General features: G+C 34.5%; 1 protein-coding gene across 4 annotated transcripts in view; it reads right to left on the bottom strand.

Moving 5' to 3' along the window:
- The window catches only part of GRIA2 (glutamate ionotropic receptor AMPA type subunit 2), a 149447-nt gene that overhangs the window by 44722 nt on the left and 81553 nt on the right, over positions 1-23172 (bottom strand). For all 4 annotated transcript variants that reach the window (XM_008685540.2, XM_008685537.1, XM_008685539.2 and 1 more), the window contains 3 exons: positions 19440-19636; positions 15281-15334; positions 10214-10375 (listed from right to left, as the gene is read on the bottom strand). In XM_008685540.2, the coding sequence (XP_008683762.1) occupies positions 10214-10375; positions 15281-15334; positions 19440-19636 (413 nt within the window). The remainder of the gene's footprint in view (positions 1-10213; positions 10376-15280; positions 15335-19439; positions 19637-23172) is intronic.

Genomic DNA, 23172 nt, shown 5'->3' with positions numbered 1-23172 from the left:
GATAGATAGATAGATAGATAGATAGATAGATAGATAGATAGATGATAGCTACGATAACTGCTTCTTAGGTTTATACCTCCTTCCAATACCCACCTTTTTTTTTTTTTTCTGTTTCCTTCATTAGAAAATTTAAGAGGAATTTTGTAAACTTGCCATTCCACATCAACCCTTCCTGCTCTCTAAGTGATCTCACTCAGTTCATGGCTTTAAATGACATGTATGTGCTCAAACATTACTTCCTCAATAATGTCCTTCCTGCCCAGCACAGACCCAATCACTCCTCTTCACATGACCTTATTTATTTCCTTCATAGTGTCTACCAGTATCTGAATATCTTGTTCACACATTCTTTATTTCTCTATTTCATCTCTCTTCCCCACTGGAATAGTTACTCTAGGAAAGAAGAAAACTCACCTGTCATCACTGAATTCTCAGAGCTCAGGGCAGGGCCAGACACACTGAAAAGGCTTAGGAAGGGAGGAAAGAATGTAGGCAAGGAAGTCAAAGATCTTGATATGGACCCTGTCTTTACGAGATCCATGGTCTCTTTCAGTCTAGTGAAAAGGTGTATAAACAGATCATTGCAATATGCCTATCATAGTGTTATAAATCAGTCTGATGGTAGATAGATGTCTGAGTTATGCTTTTAATATGAGAGATATTATAATAATGCAAATGAAACATAGTTTATGTAGTATGAATCATCCCCTCCATGTATCCAGAAATTTCTTAACTCTCCATTTTTCTAATACTAAAATGGCAGTGTGAGGATATCGTTCCTTTAATCTTTCCACGTATTAGTTTAGTTGAACTGCTTTCATTTGACCATATGAATGAGTCAAATTTGATGGGAAAGCTGGCAAGAAGAAGAGAAAGAAAAAATGATTTTGAGGCCATGAGCACTGTGACTGAGTGCTGTAAACTGTAATAAAATATTCATATTTACCTTTAGGCGCTCTTCCTTATTTCTTCTTTTGTGATACCACTTAAGCAATGTCATTGCAGGCCTATATATGAGTTCTCTACATATTTAGATTATCTCCCGGATGGATGCACTTGAGTTTCTCACAAATATCTCAACTAGACAGATCTAAATAAAACCCATCACCATTTTTCCAAAACATCTGTAACCTTTTTTCTCCAAACTATATGCAAGAAATTAGCAAAATATAGTAGGTAATAGGTCCATCCATATTTAGAAAGAACTCACATTTCTGACAGTAAAAGAATGTATAAAACCTATACTTTCTGCCTTAAGCAAGTATAATGCAGCCATTAAAAATGATACTAATAAAGAGTATATAACAATATATAATGTTAATTATAAAATTAGTGAAAAACATTATTACATCTAAATTTTAAAAAATACCTTCTTCATTGATTAATGAGAGTGGTTTTAAAAAAAGGGTAATATCCCTTCAACAAATAAGGGGAAAAAAATAAACAATAAAGGTTATAATAGGGAGGAAGCATACTTGATTATATTTCTTTTCTAAGTATTCTAGAATATTCATGTACTTTTTTTTTTTAAGAAAAAAGCATTGTTTTAAATCCTATTTACTTAAGAAAAGATCTGGAGAAATAAGAGAGCTTATCAGTATTTATCTGCCTTGCGTAGATGTTTATTTCTATTCTCCTAGAGAAAAAAAAATGATTAATTTGCTTTCTTATACAGTAATTAGTTCATTGCCAATGTAATTGTTAAAATAAAGTCTAGGTCACTGAATATGAAACAGAGCCTAAATTAAATAAATTGGATATTAAAGAAAAGAAGTAGTCAATGCACATTAAAAAGTTACGATAATAGTTAAAAGCCAAAATCTTCATTGAGTCAGCTTGCTCACATGACTACGAGAAATCTATAAAGCCATCTGCTGAATGTTTTAGAGGTCTATAAACGTTGGTGAACTACATGAAAAAATAAGATTAGGCTGAATGAACTAAAAGCATTGAGGTCCTTGCCGCACATTACAATTATGATTCGAAGCATGAGCGCACCAAGAAGAAAAATCCTTTCGACCTTTTTCAAATGTTCACATTTAATCAAGCCTCGAGCCTATTATTGTTTTAAATTAAAAGTCACAATCATAGAAACACAATTCTGGACTCAGAGAAAATAAACAGACACTGTTTCCAGAGTTCCTCTTTGTTTATGTTCTACATATGTGGCTTGTTTATTTTTCTAATCAAATATACTCATATTTTTGATTGGAGAGTGAGATACTTCAGTTTTATTCTACCATTCACTAAACTAGATGTAAATTAATTTGAAGGGAACACGACGGCAATGTAACTAGCTCCTTCTTTGAAAACAAATGCATCATCTCTGCCCTGATGTTTATGTTCTGTGAAATCCCTCAGCTGAGCTGGAAATTTATAATTCAGTGGGGGGCCATTATGTTTTGCAGTGCTGTATCACAATCGAATCATAGCCACACTTTAAGAAGAAATCTGGGAAAATGTTTTTATGGTCCATTTTCCAAACGCACTTTTTATTCCATTTTAAATGTATATTTATTGAGACTTATTTTTCAAATACAAAATGAAATATGCATTTTAAACATGTTTGTTATGCCCAATAGTCATCAGACATTATTCAATAATACATTACTATAATCACTGGAACCAGTAAACAGTCTTCTGACAGCCAACAAAAAGAGAGAATGTAAAGAAGTTCTACGCACACTCAGAATTCAAAAGGATAAATAGGCTATAATATAATATTTTATGGGTCATTATTATGATAGCACCTATTACTAAATATATGTTATCTGCACTGTGCTAAAATAGAAAATATTCAAAGAAAAAGTACTAGACTTTATATATTATGATAGTGCTAAAAACTTACTATGAATGGCCACTTTCCAAATTTTCCTTGACACTTGAAATTGAATTGAATATAGTTTAGAAAGCATTGAATGTATCATCAGAAGACAGTGCCCAAGCCCTGATTTTATCATTTACTGCTCAGTTGCCTTGGGTTAAAGTGTCCAAGGTTTCTTACCAATGAAATGCCTCTTTTATGTCATAGTGGTATTGGAAAAGCTGGTGAGGAAAAAGAATTCATGTTGACCAAGTCCTCTACATGCCAAATCTGAGCTGGGTGGTTTCCTCATAAGTCCTTTTTTAAAAATTCTATGCAGCAAATATTTTTACTCTAGTTTTATAGATGAAGAGTCCAAGTAACAGGTTATATTTTACCCAGGGTCACAAAAAATTAAGGCGTAGTTTGAATCCAGATCTCTGTGTTTCCGGGGCAATGACGATGACCAATTGTCTTGGTTTGCCAGGTACTATCCCTGTTTCAGGCAGCAAGCCTGCATTCCCAGGGAAACTCCTCAGTACCAGGCACACTGGGACAGTGGGTCCCCTTGTCTGGCAAGCACCACATCAAATGAGTACAGTTACAGGAAATGAGAAGCCAGGTGACGTGTGAAGTATGCCCCAAAATACAAGTTATTGACCACCATGTTTGCTTTCTTTTTTCCTTTCATTACTATCTATCCTGGTATAAAACTAGATTGTTTGGATGTTTTGAAAACAACTATCCTAATCTACAAAAGCATCTGTGAGCCAATAAATTCAGGAACTGATTGTCACATTGGCATATTAAAGGCCCTATGAAATACTACAGTAACAATTCTAGTTTAGCTTTGTCTGAAGAACATTCATTGTCCAAACAAATTACCATTTAAAAAATTTCCTTATACCAATTACTTTTCATAAAAATAATGTGCTGTGTCACATACTTAGGGCTGTTAAGAGTTGTATGGACTGATAAATTTATATACTCATTCTTAAAATGGCATCACTTATCTGATCAAAGTTATTGTACACCAAATGATATTTCCCTAAAAAATCTTACAATATAATTCTCAATTTCTTCATTTTATCAAGTTATCAAAATGGTCAAAACAGATGAGCTCTAGGAAAAATAATTAAACCTATAAGAAAAACTTTAGGAAGTTTTCCTTCTTTCCTCCCTTTCTTCCTTCCTTCCTTCCTTGATTCCAGGCAATGACCAAGAATCAACTAGAGCCATTTAAAAAAAAAAAAAACAGTATTGGGAAATACATTATAAACTTAGGTTTATTCACATGTCTTAATTTCAAATTTAATTGCAGTCTACCCTCTGGAAAAGAGCTGTCTGCGATAAGGCTGTATAAAGCTTGTTGAATATGTGCCCTTTGAAACTTCCCTGCATAAAGTCACAATATCTTCACAGAAACAACATCAATGGAGCAAGAGGAACTCTCATTCACTGCTAGCGAGAATGCAAAATGGTACAGGCACTTTGGGAAACAATTTGGCAGTTCCTTACAAAACTAAACATACTCTCACCATATGATCCAGCAATTGTACTATTTGGTATTTACCCAAAGCAGTTGAAACCATATGTCCACTCAAAAACCAGCGCACAGATATCCGTGGTAGCTTTATTCATAACTGCTGAAACTTGGAAGGAACCAGGATGTCCTTCAGTAAGTGAATGGTACATCCAGCGAATGGAGTATTATCAGTGCTAGAAAGGAGTGAGCTACCAAGCCATGCAAAGACATGGAGGAAACTTGAATGTATATTACTAAGTAAAAAAAAGCCAATCTAAAAAGACTACATACTGTATGATTCCAACTATATGACATTCTGGAAAAGGCAAAACTACAGAGACAGTAAAAAGATCCATGTTTGCTAGGAGTGAGAGGAGAGATGAACAGGCAGAACACAGAGGATTTTGAGAGTAGTGAAAATAGTCACTAGGAGACTATAATGATGGAAGCATGTTATTATACATTTGTCCCAAACTATAGGATGCACACTAACAGTGAACCATAATGTAAAATATGGACTTTGGGTAATTATGATGTCAATGTTGGTTCATCAATTCTAACAAACGAATCACTCTGTGAGTGAAGTGGATATTGGAGGAGGCTGTGCATGTGTGGGGGCAGAGGTATATGGGACTTCTTAGCACTTTTTGCTCAGTGTTGTGGTGAAACTTCAACTGCTCTAAAAAAATTAAATTGTAATTACAAAATTTTTAAAAAATCACCCTCTTTTTAGTAAGCACGCGTTTCCAAGGGTGAAAAAAACAGCTCTGTCAGCAAGAAACCAAAATTAACATCCTTTATTATTCTTTATGACTAATAAAAATAATCTTTAAGCCACTGTGAAAAAAGACTCTTTGTGTAAAAGGAATACATTAAAAACAACGTATTTTACCTAAATAATCCAGATTGGCTACTGACCCTGACTGAGTCTTGCTTAAGGATCAAAATGTTTACATTCTGAAACTTTGGATTCACTTCAGTACTCAAATTTTCAGATAAAACTAATTAGATTCATCAAGATGGAAAAAAGATACTCAAATCAAAACATTGTCTGGCTTTGATTCACCCATCAGTAGGTAGAGACTTTCTTAGAGGCAGATCTCCTATTTTGTTGGTTGCATAAATTCCTCCTGGACTCTCCCACTTCTGAGGAATCTTCTAACAAAGTGGAAGTTCCTTATCTTTTATAATCCAGGAAAAATAAATATGTTCCAAGATATTTTAGGATTTGATCCCCATATCTGGAGTTCAGAGATGACTGCTTGCAAGTCACTACAATTTTTGAGAGACAGAGGAACCATTTGAGATGTCACAGATTGGGCGAAAAGTAGAACTGTTAGCGTATGTTTTATTAAGTGCCTAAATTAGCACTTCACACAATCATGACAGCAGAGATTTGGGAGAAATCTTATACATCAGCTAAACTTACTCCCTTTACAGATGAAGAAGTGTGGCAATGAGATGAACCCAGATATCCTGCATTAGTATTACAAATAGTAGTAATGCCTTTTTACTTTTAATGCTGTAATATAAATTTAAATAGTACAAAATATTATTTTTTCAATTATTTTTTGTAAAAATTGTACCAATATCATTATTTTATTTTATTTTTAATTCTTTATTTTCTTTTTTTAAGATTTTATTTATTTATTTGAGAGAGAGAGACAGAGAGCATGCTCAAGTGAGAGCAGGAGCAAGTGGGAGCAGCAGAGGGAGGGGGAGAAGCAGACTCCTCTCTGAGCAGGGAGCCCGACATGGGACTCGATCCCAAGATCCTGGGATCATGACCTGAGACCAAGGGGAATGCTTAACAGACTGAGCCATCCAGGTGCCCCACTATCAAAATTTTAATTTATGGACTTATTTAAACCATATACATACTTTCCAAGCCATAGAACATAAGAAACTAAACATGTCAAGCCTCTAGGCTGTTGTGTGGCAAAATACTTTCATATTAGGAGTAAGGGATGCCAATGTGTCTGCAGTGGTTTTGGTCAGTTAACATGTTCAAGAAGCAGAATTAATTCTATTAAGCCACCAGGGTACTGTATAATGCATGGCGCTAATTGCTGAACTAAAAAAAGATTATGCTATTTTCAGACAAGCCTAATAACTCTCTTAGGACAGCAATTTAAAAAGCTTGAGTCTGTGCTTTAAGTCATTTCTTGCCTGAAATGAGATTCTGGTGGGAAAACCATTACATGAAGTGCCACAAAAATGTCAGTCACGGGGGCGCCTGGGTGGCGCAGTTGTTAAGCGTCTGCCTTCGGCTCAGGGCGTGATCCCAGCGTACTGGGATCGAGTCCCACATCGGGCTCCTCCGCTGTGAGCCTGGTTCTTCCTCTCCCACTCCCCCTGCTGTGTTCCCTCTCTCGCTGGCTGTCTCTATGTCACATAAATAAATAAAAAATCTGTAAAAAAAAAAAATGTCAGTCACGGTCACGTATTTTTGTTGAATTCCTTAACGTGGGCAGAACAGCAGAACGTCACAGACACAGAAGTTGAACGAAGGTTCAGACTGTCGATGTGATAAGGCGGAAGGAATAGCTATCATTTTGCAAGTTGTGGAAGACACCGAAAACACTGAAAATCTATCTAAAAATAGAAATATTTGTAAATGATTTTTGAGAGACTGGCAAATCATCCTTATTACCTGCCTCTTTTGAAACGTTTTTTAAGGAAGATAAAATGGTCACTTTAACTGTTCCATTTAAATCTAGGTGCCGTGATGATTCAGGCCTGATGACTAAAGTCATGACACACCTCATCAGGTAAAATAACACTACCTTTCTGCCAGGGCGGAATAAAAGGACATAACAAATGTTAGCACAGAAATTTCCATCAAATTTCATGGCAATGGTAATTACTTTTTTTTTTCTTTCTTAGTGATTTGTTATTTTCAAAGGGTTTCTTTGTATTTTTCACTTCAACAAATGTCTACTATGTGTCTACTGTGTGTAAAGCACTGCAGGAGATTGGGGTCAGTAAGATACAAATGATGCAGACTGCCTTTCTGAGTCTTGTTTTTAACCCCCAACTATCTTTCAACTGCATTTATCTTACTATATACTAAATGAATGGTATGATTTCGGCAGTAATTATTTCGTTCACAAATAAAGAAATCTGAAAGAACTGGCAAGTGTAGCAATCCACTGATTCCCCTCCACCCTGGTGAGACCACCACAGTTCAGACAACTCTGATCGGTTACGTCGGTTGCCTGGACTGTTTGTGATATCTTCCTAAAAGCTCACCGGCCATCAGGTTCACACCGTACAATCTATTGTCAGCAGACAATGTTGCAGAAGAGTAATCTTCCTGTATCAAAACCATGATAATCACTCTCCTCTGGTGGTTCCTTAATGCTCTCAGACTGGAACTTTGTCATTTCTCTGACACTTAGAGCAGTGCCAGCTTGCAGAGGAAAAACTCAATAAATATGTATTGAATGGATAAATGGATTGATAAATGAATAAATGAATGAACATTGCCTGAAATAAGCGAACTGGTGAGTCAGAATTAAAATCCCAGTACCATGACTCTAGAGTTATTTTTTGTACAGAGTATAAGAATGAAGACATTTAACATTCGTAGTTTGTATTTCATGGTTGTTAAAATACGTGAAATATGGAAACATTTATATTTTACTTGTATTCATTGACTAAGAATGATTTTAATTAAGAAATCATGGAAGCTCTGTTAACTTTTGGAGAAGACTAAAACTTTAAAACAATCATTTACTTAATATTCCCACAGCTTGAAATGAGTTATATTATTTCCAAAGCCTAACCACAGAGAGAATTTCATGCAATGAATTGCATTTTTACAGGTTTTTATGCCTATAACGTCAGTTTTTATTGTGGTGATAATAAAATGTGATTTAAATTATCAGGCAATGAACCTGTACAGTCAATGACCCGAAGACAACATAGAAAGAAATAATCTCATTAGGAAATATTCTTGCTTTCCTTCTTTAAACAGATCAGATATTGAAGATATGCTACTTGTTTATATTAGAAAATACTATATCGTCCCCTAAGTAGTTTTTCCTCCCTTCTTCTGCCCATGGAACAGAAAAAATCATGAAATCCCTGTCCTATAATTCCTATCTCTTACATCTGTTGACATTTGAAAAGCCTTATCTCTTGGTAATTCCCACAAAATGTCCATCTCCCACCAACCCAAATATTTTAAATTTTTACAGCAGAAAACAAAACAAACAAAAAAACGGAGGAAAAAGTACAGTTTCCTGACTGTCATGCCCTTGTATCACTTTGACTCTGTGTACAGGCTCTTCCCCCAGCACTTTTTTCTCCTGCTCAGCCGTGCAAAACCCTGCCTGGAAGCCCCACCTCCGGAGAGTCCTCCTTACCATCCCTTCCCCCACACTGTCCTAACCATATGTCGGGGACCTGGCATATTTTACACACATCATTCTCTGTTATATTTGCTTATTGACATGGTAGGCTTCTCCATTAGACCGCAGATTATCAAAGATGAGAGTCTGTTTTTGTTTTTGTTTTTATTTTAAGTGCTACGGAGGGAAGAGAACAAGCTCCCAAGAGAGTGAAATCCAGAGCTAGGTTTTGGTGAAACCGTTAACAGAATGCATTGCTACAGATCTCTCAGACCCCAAATCTGCCTTGCATTTTGATACATGACCCATGCACTTCAATAATGATATGACTTCCATGAGAAATTCGTCATCTCATTTTGCTCGCATCCTTCTCACAGTAGACAGCAGTGGTAGGAACATGATGGCTAATCGAGTATTCAAAAAGAGCACATTAGTTCTATTTGGGGATGAATGCCACACTCAATCTTCATCAGAGAGCTTAAAAGGCACCATCTTGGAATGGATGGAAGCCTACAGTTCCACAGAATGAGAGCCGCAGTCAGATCTCTACTAAGCACAGGTGGAGACACACCCTGACACCAATAAAAAGACTAGATGTCCATTTGTCTTCTCATCAGCTTTACTAGCTGAAGGTACCTCCCCCCCCACCCCCCACCCCAAGCCCACAGTACTGTTACAGACAGGGGACATGCTGAATATCGGTCAAGGTCACCAAACAAGAAGTCACCTAGTTTTGAGAAAAAATTAACTCTGGGTTATTCTTTAACATTCTATGAGATGCTTTCCTGAATTTAACTTAAAATTACAAGATCCATTTATAGACCCAAAAGTAGAGAATTATTGAATCCTTACCTGGGACCAGTCTCACAGCCAGACACAAATTTAAAGCCAAACATCCAAATCTTTTTTTTTCCCCCATTAGGTGCAGAAAACAACAAAACCTCTGCTTAATGTATAAACAGGGAGAGCAACTGAAATAACACTGTTCCTGACTGGTTAATACCCAATCTGCTTAATAATACACAAATAAACAAACAAAATCACTATGCATTTGAAATGCTTTGCAACTTTTGCTCTTACCTTTCATAAGTCTAGTTTCATAAAGAATATGATCATCTCATTCCACTCACTCTATCATCCACTCTTATCTCTGCTGTCAATAGGGTGACCAACAGAAGGAAAAAAAACCCCTTTCCATCAACAGCAGAAACGTTTAACATTTTGAGGTAAATATATGTATGTAGGGCATATGCCTAATAAAATATGTTGAATAAACAAGTGAAGTCCAAACCCGTGGAGAATAAAAGATGAGTCTGGGCAGTGCTCATATCAGAACAGTGCACTGCATTTAGGATTCAAAGATTCCTTGTTTGACTGCATAAAGCATTTATTGTTTTCAGTTACTAAAACAAATTAAGATTTTTATCTTCCCACAGTGTCCCAGAGAACAGGTTACTTGCCAGCAGTTAGATATAGATAGATAAAAATACAGATATAGAGACACAGATGTACATATTAGTAGATGGATACCTTAATTGTAGTCGTGTGTGCGCCAGGGTATTCTTTTTCTTCCAGTGTTGACCATCTTTCTATAAATTTGGATACCAGGGAATCATCATAGTCCACTATCTGAAATCCAGAGACATTTGCACCTCCAAATTGAATTTTTAATAGGTCTCCATCAGTAAATCCCTAGACATAGAACGCGTATGTCAGGCTTTCCATTAAGAATCAAAGAGAACTTAACATTTACCAAATAACTCAATACATTGTGGTTTTACAAATGTCAAAGAACACATGAGAGATAAAACGCCTAGAGTAAATGTTTCGTGTATTTATCAGCCAATACTCTGCACCAATACCTACAGTCATCTTGGAATCACAGTGGATCCTTAATCAATGATTGTTTATTGGTTGTACTCACATAAAAGCTCTCCATTTTATTGAGAAATCTTCCATGGATAAGTACTGGTTTTATTTATTCCATCTACAACAGAGCACTACCACATAGTTATAGATACTCAATAACATAAAGCTAGTTCCCAAGAGCTACCACATGGTAAGCAAGTTATTCCTATTTAAATTGTTCATTCTCTCGGGTGATAAAACATCTTTAAAATGAGAATGGAAGGTACTAAATGCCTAGTCATTATTTGAACAAACTTTTTCATATTAAGTGTGGAACTTAATTTTTTATAAAATATATGAAAGTTTAAAAATCAATCTCTTGCATTATTAGGATGAATTCAGTCATTAGTAAAACTAAACATGTGGTGCTTCCATTGATTTCAAATATTGTGCTCTCATAAATCCTATCTCAATTTGAGAGTACATTCTCTCAAAGATGAAATCACAATTTTAATAAATCACAATTATAAATATTTTCACCTTATACGTTTACTCATTATTCTGCATAAGGATTGAAAGCATCCCTGAATCCAAAACACAGGAGAATCTTTTCTTTGTAATTGATATTTAAAAACATATTTTAATACTATTTGTGTAAAGAAGGCTAATTACTTTGTTATTGGCTCATAATTTTGGTTTTTCTTTTCATTGAAATAATGCAAATAGTGCAAGAATATATGTAACAAAAGTCACAGATTTTCCGCTCTGCCCCACCCAGGCTTCAGTTAAGCTGCTTCAAAACAATCAATTTCAGTAATTTTTGTTTTTCATATATTTACCTCCATATTTCTGCATGACACATTTTCGCTATTCTTTCTTAATTTGTCCATTTTAGATATTTTTTATTGAGTTTCTGCTTATGTCAGATGAGTATGTAATTCATTCACATTTACCTGCTCACCCATTTAATGTTTACGGTTTTAATATTTATAATTCTGTTACTCAGAACAAGGTCAAATAATGTGGTGGGACTACATTTTCCTTTTTCTTTTTTAAGAAAGAGAGCATGAGTAGGGGGAGGGGAGGCAGAGAGAGAGAGAGCGAGAGAGAGAATCTTAAGCAGGTTCCATGCTCAGCACAGTGGTGGGGCTCGATCTCACAACCCTGAGATCAAGACTTGAGTGGAAATCAGGAGTCCGAAGTGTAACCGACTGAGCCACCCAGGGCCCCTGCATTTTCCTTCTTGAATAGTATTTCATTCTAATGTTAATAATTGCTTCATTTTTTTTTTCACTACTATAGTTTTCTATATACCTATACTTATTTTTCTCTGGTTGCTCCATGAAAAATTTCCATGTTTATATGAGTAAGTCTTTTTTTTTAAAGTAACATCAAACACATCAAGTAATCTGTTTCTCTTTTTTCTGAATATTTAATTTACAGGAGACCTTCTGAATGCTGGGATCTGAATTGGTGCCTCTTTCTATCTCCTCTGCAACTGTTACTCTGGCGTGTCCCTTCACCATGTTTCTGACTAGTTCCCCCACTTCCTGGATCACTGTTCTCTCACGTTTTACACACTCCTTACAGAGCCCTCAATCCTTTCCAAAGACACACTGGAGGTTAATTCTTTGAGACACTGAATAGCTCAAGATATCTTCATTTTGCTCTGACACTTGATTAGTATTTTGGCTGGGTACCAAATTTTAAGTTGAGACCCTCATGATCTGAAGGCATTGTTCCATCAACTTTTATTGTTCCTATTGAAAAATACAATGTCATTATTTCTAATTATTTTTTGTATGTGTCCTGCTTCATACACCTTTCTGCCCTCACCTCCCACCTGTCCGAAACTTTAAACATCTTCTATTAATCTCTGAAATTTCATGATGACATCTTCTTTGAAACATGAAAGAAGTCTCTTTTCTTTCATTGTTTTGTATACTCAATAGCATAATTGTGTCATCGAGTACTGGGAATTTTTCTGAATGCTTTTTGATAATTTCTTTCCCTGTCTTCACTATTTTGTCTTTCTAGAAAGCTGATTATTAAGACATTGTAACTCTTAGATTAAACGTCTAAGTTCCTCACAGGTTCCCTGCACACACCACTTCATATTGTATTGTCATTTTGTTACATATTCTGGAAGATTTTTCTTAACCTTTTCATCAAAGTCATATAATTTACTTGTTATTTTAGAAAAAAAAAAGTTAATGTCAGATAGTTCTTTCTTATTCTCTGAGTTTTTTTTTTTCTTTTTCATAACATACTTTTTCTCTTCTTTATGGATAGTTAAATTTTCTCCTATTTCTCTGCAGATATCCATTACAATTTTAAACATTTTTCTTGTGTTTTCTGCCTGCCCTGTTTATTTTATTTATTCATTCATTTATTTGTTTGTTTGTTTTGTATTGCATCCTTCATGGCCCTGGCTTTTCTCAAATGACTGATTCTCCTTGGCTATTTTAACACTTAGACACCAGAAAATTTCTTGGAATTTCAATGGGCATGGGAGAGGCTCGTTGATGAATGTGTTTCACCGTAAAGTAGATAGTAAGGTGGGGTGGATTGCAGTCTTTCTGTCCATATCTATGGGTTGAAGAAATGAGAACTGGATCCCTTTCTGACCACTTCTTCATCACTTTATGTACAAATTATCCTTTTAAATGCTGTGTCGGCATTTAATCTGTTCAGCATTTAATCACAATCTGTTTTGGGAGCCTAATCAAGCATTGCCAATTCCTGAGGAAATTCATCAGTAATGGTATCTGAGGACTTTTCTGTCTTTTATCACCACCTCCTTTATCACTCATTAGACCCTGGACAGGGAAAGGGGGACATCTCCTATCAAGAGTTGGAGATGAAAGCTCTTCAACTCTGAATGGCATTCTTTAATTTTAAATGTCAGTGAAATTTTCAAGTGCTCTCTAAATTCTCAGCAACTGCAGCACTCCTCAGATTCTTTGAACTTCCTGATTCACTAGAAGTTCCATATGGTGAAGATACCAAGTATTCAGAAATGGAAAAGCAGAATTTGAATTCAGATAAAATACTAGGTATGCTCCTCCTTAGAAGCATGACAGGAGCAGACACTTGTTTTCTGTTTTTAATTTTTTTTTTTTTTTTTACTTTGGTCATTCGTGCATTTCTTTCCTTTTCATAGCATCAGATATCAACTCTCAAACTGATGAACCACCTTCTGTCATTATTTCTCAATGTTCCAATATAATCTTCTCCATCTGGACATTTTTAAAGATCAACGGCTTTCAGTGTGGCTCTGTGTTGTTTATCAAATGGCACAATTCACACAGGGGACTGACTGTCCAGGCTGTTCCCTGCACAGAATGTGGCTGTGAAGAGAGTGAATACAGAGCTTTGGCTATTTTAACCCTTGCTTCTCTGGTAGGGAATCATTTAGGATCTATAATATCCTACAAATGGATAAATTCTAATGAAGTTAGTCATTTCATTGGTAGACAGAAGCTTTATCTGAACCACCAACTTCTACTAATAACATGCAGATTTGAGATTTACTATTCTCAATCACTGGGGCCGCCTTCTAGTGAAAACAGTATTTATCAATTGTAAAGTTTTTTTTTCCCCATCATTATTAGAAATAATGTCTTCTGATATAACAATCTAATATTCCAGAAACCACCTACAGAAATAAATCTACAGGGGCACCTGGGCTCAGTGGGTTAAGTGGCCAACTCTTGGTTTGGCTCAGGTCATGATCTCAAGGTCATGACATCAACCCCTGAGTGGGGCTCCATGCTGCTGAGAGTAAAGCCTGCTTGGGATTCTCTCTCTCCCTCTCCCTCTGCCCTTACCCTCCATCCCTCTTTCTCTCTCCCTCTCTATTTCTAAACAAACAAAGAAAGAAAAAACAACAAAGAAAGAAATCTACATTTAGGTAAATATGAAACCTTTTCAGAGTTCTATTATGGTTTTTAGAACAAACTCTCATTTTCTCCCTCCTTTTCTCACTATCTTCCTGAGGTTGGGGAGGGCAGTTTTCTCAGTCAAGTAAGATCATACTTCCTCAAAGAATATAAACCTTTGCAACGGGAAAGGTTTAAGGTCATTATACTACTGATCTAAAAACTATTTTGAAAAAAATGTCTAATGACAATTCTAAATTGGCTCTGATTATACTTAAGAGAGGAGGATACAATTAACCACTTGGATGTTCAATATAATCGTAATTTGACAGAAATCCCAATGGAAGTGATTAGCTACAGGGATTTAATTTCATTGTGTTGCCTACATAGCAAATAGAAAATCAGCAATAAATAAAAATAATATATTAATATTCTTGACATTTGCAGCTTTAATTTTTCACTAAGATGTATTCTCACAAATGTGAATTTGTTTCAAATATTGTATTTACTAAAAACATTAAAGGAATGAACAAAAGGAAAAATTATAAAACACTGTGATAGTGAGAAACAAGAGAAAATTTGAACAATTAAACTTTAAATATTTTTGAAAACTTTTCCATGATTAAATATGCCTTCTAAGATAATTTATAAAGTTTGTCAAATATTTCTTATATCACTTATAATAGGAAATTGACTAGAAAATGTAGAGTGGGAAGTCTAAAGCACAAACTCAGAAAAATATTGTCACTTCTAATTGATCAATATAATCAAGATACGTTTTTAAAAATACCACTGATAAATGTTGGTCGTTCAAAGCTATTTTATAAGTATCTCTATTAAAATTATAAATATCAATTAATTCACCTACCAGATTTGCAATGATATAATGGTAACCTTTAACATGCTTTCCAATGGTAATAACCTAACAAAGATAAAGAAACAATTATGTAATACATGCAACAATATAAATTATAATTATTGATGTTATGACCCAATTGAGGAAAAAAGTGGAATTTTATCTACCATGTTTTTGGATATTCTATGATGAGTCCTGTTTGACAAAATATAATTATCAAATCCAGAGAATATTTCTCTCAGAAAAACATAACAATACACTTTTGTGCTTTATTAATGCTATCTTTCAAGAAGTCAACAACTAAACAAATAACTACCTCAGTTTTGTCAACAGTGAAAATAAGGTCACAAGATTTTATGAAATGTAAAATGAAAAGAATGTTGAATCTATCATAAGTCATAATTTTATTCCTACAAAAATCTATTTTTCTAAAACATTAGACAGCTTAAATCAAAACCTGAGATTTTTATATTCACACATCGACACTCAAATTTATAGTAGAACATAAATTTTAAAAAATATTAATAAGCATATAAAATTCTTAGATGAATCTATAAAATAATATTCCCATCTGAAGAGTCTTGAAATGCTTGCAATTTAGTTCAAATGAACATTATTATTTCCAGCTTGAGGCAGCAAAGCATCAGAAAAGCTAATCTTTCTCCACAAAAAAATTCTAAGTCCAAACTCATTGGCAAGATAAACACATCATGGAACACGTGGTCATTTTGGTAATGCTCACGACAGTTTGGGGCATTATTGAATCAATGTGACTTTTCACTGATCTATAGCAATTCAAGAGAGTAGACGTTGGTGAAACGGCCATGCTGTAGTACTTGTACTTAGATATTCAATGTACTTTTTATTTTTCAGAAAATTGTCACACCAATAGAAAGCATGAAATGCCGGGGCTACAGACAAATGTTCAAACCATTAGCTCATTTCCCTGATGACACAGTTTTGGTGGCTTCCCATTGCTTCTAGCATAATAAGCAAAATCCTTATTTTGCTGCAAGTCCAATGCTGCAAGTCCAATGATCTTGAAAGCTTCTCCAGGCCCTCTTTTCCACTCTCTATACTAGAGTCTTATCAGCCCTCTTTTTAAGTATTTTTGTACAAGAAAAGGCTTCTTTCCATCACCTCAGGACTTCACATACTCTGCTTCCTCTGCTTGGAAAGTTCTCTCCATCACCGTATCATTTGTCTTATTAAAGCTTCAGGCACAAGGAATCTCAGCCCAATGTTACCTCTTGGGAAAAGACTTCCCTGACCTCCCCTTATCCCAGACAGTCAGGTACTCCAAAGCAATGCATTTAGTTAAAGAACAAGGGCAAAATCTTAGGAAAGATTCCACCAAATGCCCCTTTGATGGTAAGTGATAGCTATTTGGAAGGGAGTTAGAGCTTGTATCATTTTTTAACCTATTTTTATGTAATACAATTAAATTCACTTTTTCCAAGAAAATGAACCCTCTGTATTGAAAGGAAAAATGTGAAAAAAAAGATGTCCTTCTGCATGAAAAACATATTAATTAGCATCAATTGAATTGAGTTGATTATGTCCCTCATAATTCCTACTGATACTGTTGATTTTGCTTACTGTTCATTCTACTTTCTGAATCATGCATGTCTTCCTTTTGGGAATTAAAAACAAACAAACAACAGCAAAACGTCATATAAATGGTGCTACCAGTAGTTGAATTTAGTGTTCACTGAAAGAAAGGGGGGATATGAAAATTCACTAGCCTTGCCTCTACATAGGAATTTGTGTTGACCATACTATCACATTTTTGCTTTATAATAATCATTAACATTGCACTAACAATAGTAAATTTATTTTATTAGAAATATTTAATTTCTAAATGTTTCTGATGGCTAAGTCCTTCCCCCCCCATCACAACCAGAAATAAGTAACTCCAAGGTTTTATTGAATGATAAAGTACTCATAATCAACAAAGATCGAATCTCTTTCTAACTTTAAGCTATTACACCAATAAAGTTTCATCACCTCTGTTCTCTTGTAAGTATTGATAGAGTGAATAAGTAAATAGTGTTTCCTTTTCTTGAAATGAACATCAACCCACTTTTTGCTTTGTAAACTCTACTCCTTGAATGTTTTCCATGATCTCCTAATTTTTTTTGTAATTTTTTCATAACACCCTGTTCTCTTCATTCATATATATGCCATCATTACAATTGCATATTAATTTCTGTAAATATATCATAAATATTCACCTTAATGGGGTTTTGCCTGTTTTGTTTAACATTACTTTCTTGGATCCACACAGTGCCTATCTGGCAAACATTAGACACTCAAGGAAATTTACTGAATGAGTAAATGAACGCACCCAGGCCAGACAAACGCTGCCAGTATGTGAACCCTTCATAGATCCTTCTGTCCCTGTTAAAGATAGGTTCTTTCTCCTCCTCTTAGACCACATTGTTTTCTAACTTGTAATACTATAGTGTGACATGTAAAATTTGTCTTCCCCTCTAAACCATGGATTAATGGGGTACAGATACCACTCTTCCCTTTCTTTGCATATTTCGTCCTAGACACAGAGGATGTCTGTAGTTAATGTTTGCTGAATGATGCAACCAACAACTGTACACACTCATTTAATAAATTCAAGAGTGTCATAAAAATACGATATACATGTGCAAAATCTCTGTACCTTTTGAATGGATTTCCAAATGGACATTTAATCATCATATATTTGTTTCAAAATATTCCATTCTATATATTCCCAATTTCTCCTATAGTTTCCCTCTTCTAGTTTTGGAAATAATTATTTTCACATAGACTTTCTCCAACATTTATTATGATGATCCATGAATTCATAAATTCTTTAAAAAAAGACTAATGACTATTATTAAAATTCAGTTTTAATGAGAATCTCCTATGAAATTCAAGTGAGTTGTTGAGGTTCACATTTGAACAAGAGGCCTTCAGGTTAAAAACAACCCTAACTTCATCTCCTGAGACAGGAATCAAGATTTTTCCACTGAAATGTTCACCTCTCTGGCATATAACATTTAGCTCTTTCTCATAACAAGTTAGGTTTATCCAGTTATTTAATATTTTATGCGAGATCCATTTTGTATGTCTTAGGGCCTGTATTATTACATATCAATTAAAGCTGCATCAACATTTATGTTTGCAAATACTTTGTGTTATACAAATTAGTGAATTAATTGTCTCCTCAAAGCCTAGAAGGGCCAGTAAATGCATACTTGACTGCCTATTTTTTTTCCAATCCTATATTATCCTAAGGAACTAGCAGCCACTACATACACACACACACACACACACACTCTCTCTCTCTCTCTCTCTCTCTCATCAGTTGGAAAAAGAAGCAGATACCCAGTGAAACAGATCTTAACTCACTAAATCTTGACGCTGCTTCACCAACATCCCTGGTCACTTACCCTATGTATATAATATAGTGGATCTTATTTTTATCATTAGGATATTACTGAATGGCTGTCCTACCCTAAAAGACCTTAAATGGAATCAAGGTGGTATGGTTAAGTACAGATGAAACATCCTTATGTCCGGTAAACTTCTCAAACGGCAAACACAGACTGAATATGTCTCTCCTACATATTTTAATTTCACAGATTAACAGTTTCAGAGTGACACAAAGCCAACCTAACTGGAGGAAAAAAAAATCTTGGAAAAATAAATACAGGCTTTATCTGAAGACACAGATGCATTCAGACAATATAGGCTTAACGTTCCATACTGTGCTCTAATGTCTGATGTTCTCCATATTTTACCATGAACTACTCACTTTTCCCTTAGAACCCCAGCCTTATTTTCACTTAATTGATGGCTGTGTTCTTATCTCTAAAAAGTTCAATAAGTAAAATTTTAAATTTCCAACTAAAAATATCAAAGTTTAGGGCAATGCTTATCATATAAAACATAAGACTCAGTAGTTACAGACTGAATATAGTTAATGATTATCATGATGTGTCAGCATGATTGAAGACCATCTGCTATTGCTAACCGAAGCCAGAGGTAATTTAATTGATGATCTCTGCTGCATCCTACATAAACCATAAAGGAAAAACTGCTGTTCAGCACCTCAGGCAAATACTCATTGCAAATGCTGACACTGCACGCACATTCTATATTTGGTGCCATTAGAAAACAGAGGGTAGCCAACCTGGTCTACGATGTCGTTTACTTTATCCCGTTCACAGTCGAGGATTACACGCCGTTCCTTTTTTAACTCCAGATCTTGAAAAAGTGATCGGTATGTCTCATCTTTCTTGTCATTGTTAATGTTCCCCACATTGATAGCAGTCACTTGCCATTTCTTCTCAGCAGCAGAATCCAGCACAGCTTGCAGTGTTGATAAGCCTAGGAAGCCAAAGAAAAATGATGACTGATAAAGATACTTGAATAACTCAGAATTACGTTGTGAAATTGACAGCGAACATATTTTTACGGCTGATATTTTTGTGCAACTGAGGGGATGTTGACTCCTCCAAAAAGCTACAGTGATGATCTTTATCGACATCGACTTATTTCCGCTTCACATCAAAAGCTCTTTTATCTATATGCTGTTATTCTGATGGAAAGAACCATGGTTTGGGGGCAAAATAGTCTCCCCTTCTTTCAGCTCTCTCAGCTGTCTTCTTTTGGATATTACTAAAGAGCAATGTCTGTGATACCTTTGGTTAAAGTTAGATCCAAAGACATTACACACATTTCTTTCTCTTAGAGAATGGGCAAGACTGTTTCTTTACATATGACAGTCTATCACTTCATATTAACATCCTCAAGAGGTTGCAAACATTTTCAGGGAGACAAATCTACATGAGTCTTTGTAAGCATATGAGCCAATAATCTCGATGAGGCTGTTGTATTTCCTTCTATTGTCTTCTAGTCAGCAGTTGTTTTTCCTCAGCCTTCTGTTACATCATGTTTTTGTTATTGGAACTGATCCCATAGAGATTAAAATGTTCACCTATTAACCAGATGGTAGCAGTTAGTTTTCTAGCTCAGATTTGTTACATTTACTTAACTTTCCAAATGTAAGAGCTGTTTACTGTTTATCAATAGCCTTGCTTATGGCACCATACGACTTATACAGTGACTAACTGAACATAATAAAATAAATAAATAAATAATAAATAAATAAATTTTCTTTTTCTTTTTAATAAAAACGCATTGCCTCCTATGTAGGATTGAGAAGGAAAACAATTGGGGAATTTACTGCTTAAAGTTAAATGTGCAGTTTAGCAGTTGGAAAAGCAGTACATAAACTTGTCTTCCACACCACTTCAATTCTTCACAGCCAACCTAAATTCATTATTTCTATTAATAGCTTAATGAACAACATCAAATCTGGGCTCCAAAAAGAATTCAGGACTCATCACATCATCTTCCTGATTCCAGAAAGTCATACATCTTTCTCAGAAGAATGCTGATTTCTTTTTACCCATAAAATCTGGGATTTGCCTAACGTGATCACACTGCTTTATAAATTTTATTCATATGCTACACTTTATTTCAATCTATTTACTATGGCACAAATTTGTGCATTCTAAAAAAAATTATTTAATCTGGAAAACATCATTAAAAATTGTATTGATTCAATACTGGCCAAGAAGATGCAAGATTAGCCTGGAACATCTTGTGATACAAAATGCAAGGAAGCTCTCCAAAACTATCAGCCTTGTGTCAAAAGACTCTGGAGCCAATGTGTTGAAGATCACTTAAAGTAAAGATAAGGCAATTTGGATATCAGTAAGAGGAATAACTGCAAAAGACTTAAATACATAACATATCTTAAATCCATGAATCCTTATTAATATCTAAAAATATAAACTACCAAAACTGAAACATCAAGAAATAGAAAATTTGAACAGACTGATAACCAACATAGAAACTGAATCAGTGATATTTAAATACGTATAAATATCTGGTTGCCTTTGAAGGATACTAGGAGCTGAGTTATTATTTTGAAATTGGTAAATAAAGGAAGAGAAACAAGAATTTTCCTGCCCTTCCTATATGAACCATACTCAGGATAATAATTAAGACAGCTTTTCCTTTTTGGAAAGACTCCAGCTAACAAATGAGGAAGGAATATAGATTTAGAATTACAACCACTTGTAACACCTCGCAAATTAATGAATCAAGGTAACAATCATTAACTGTTGCTAAAAACACAAAAAGAGAGATGACCAGAAGCTACATGTCTCTAAATAGAAATATTTAACATCACCTGTGGAGTATTCCTGCAAAAAAATATGAACATGAATCCTACCAAGCTTCTAGATCAAGCTACCAATTTATAAGGAATATGTAGCAGAGTAATATGCTAAATATCAGTGTTGCAATCATCAAACTGAAACTCTACATATGTTATTAAAGACTTAAGAGATATATTAACCAATTTGGAACTAGGGACCTCATTTTTATCTTGATTCAAATAAACTGTGGGAAAAAATAGATGATGATATTAATGAATTACTGTGAATCTGCCTGCAAATGATAATGATATTGTGGTTGTGCCGAAAACAGGAGTATTCTTTCACAGTACAAACTGAAATATGTACAGATGAAATTACATGATGGCAGGTATTTGTTTCAAAATAATTGTGAAGGACAAAGGGATATAGATAGTTACAGGATTCCTTGTATATTGGTCATTAACAAAGCTGAGTTAAGAGTGCTTGGGGGTCTTCATACTATTCTCTTTATTTTTTATTTAAAATATTTCATTATGAAAATTGAAAATAATTTATTTTTATTTCAATTTAGGAAGTTGAACCATAAATTGAACTTACAGTGAATTTTGGGGTTTTTGGCAAAACAACAATAATTGTTTCCTCTGTGCAGTCCATGTACCAAAAACACAGGATACGCAAGAATTTCTCAAGGGATAATTTAAACAAGAGACCACATTATATTGTAAAAAAAATCTATTAATGATAAAATTTCTTTTAAAAACTTCATGGATCACCTATGATTTTCATTCACTATTTATAAATAAATCTTTCCATGATTTAATTCAAACCCTTTTCCTGTTTTTCATCATCAGTGAAGATAGAACATACAGCTGGCCATCATGATCAATTCAACAGCTCTCAGAGTGCTTGAAAACAGTTATTAAATCTATCCAGTCTTTTTTCCTGAGTGGGAAAAAAAAAAGCTAATTTTCTAAATCTCTCTCACTATCTAGGTCCTACTTTCCCACATTCTAATCTTTATGCAACTAACTCTTCCTTGTTACCTCCTTAAAAACATTATATCCATGAATGATCTTCCATTTGCTATCCACATAATATCATACAGCACTGGGGTTCCTTTCTTCCAGGCAGAAATTATTTTTTGTTTTTATTTAATCATGAAGTTTACCACATACTAAAATTTCAAGTGTTAATGTTCTTGATATTCTATTCCAACTTTCAACAAATATTATAAGAAATTTTGGATATAAATAATGATTTGTAAATATCAAGTGATAGTTCTATACCTCACATTTATTGGCAGTTCATCTTGTCAAAAAATATGGAGATGATGTATTAAATTAATAAGAATGCATTTAAAAAAATGGTTGAGTTTTCAACTTATTCATTCTTGTGTCAAAAGTAACTCACAGTTGGTGTGGATTTTCAGTTATTAAAACTCTCAGAATTAATGTTTTGTAACCTATGAAGCCTAAAAACATTACATCCATTAAGAAGCTAAATAGCTCAAGTGGTGCAATATCAGACGTGATTAATTTAGTGCCATCAGAAGACAATGAATAATATTAACTCATCTCCTAGGGACAGCCAGAAGTAACTCACAATCCATAAAATAGTCTGACTCATGATTTAAAGAGATTGCTGTCCCATGCTTAGTAATCCATATTCTTGAATTTGTTTTTTTGCTAATAGCAA

The sequence above is a fragment of the Ursus maritimus genome, unplaced genomic scaffold (genome assembly GCF_017311325.1).
Source record: "Ursus maritimus isolate PB19 unplaced genomic scaffold, ASM1731132v1 scaffold_11, whole genome shotgun sequence".
Classification (NCBI taxonomy): domain Eukaryota; kingdom Metazoa; phylum Chordata; class Mammalia; order Carnivora; family Ursidae; genus Ursus; species Ursus maritimus.
The sequence above is the reverse complement of the archived record's forward strand: the minus strand, read 5'-3'. Positions and strand labels throughout refer to the sequence as shown.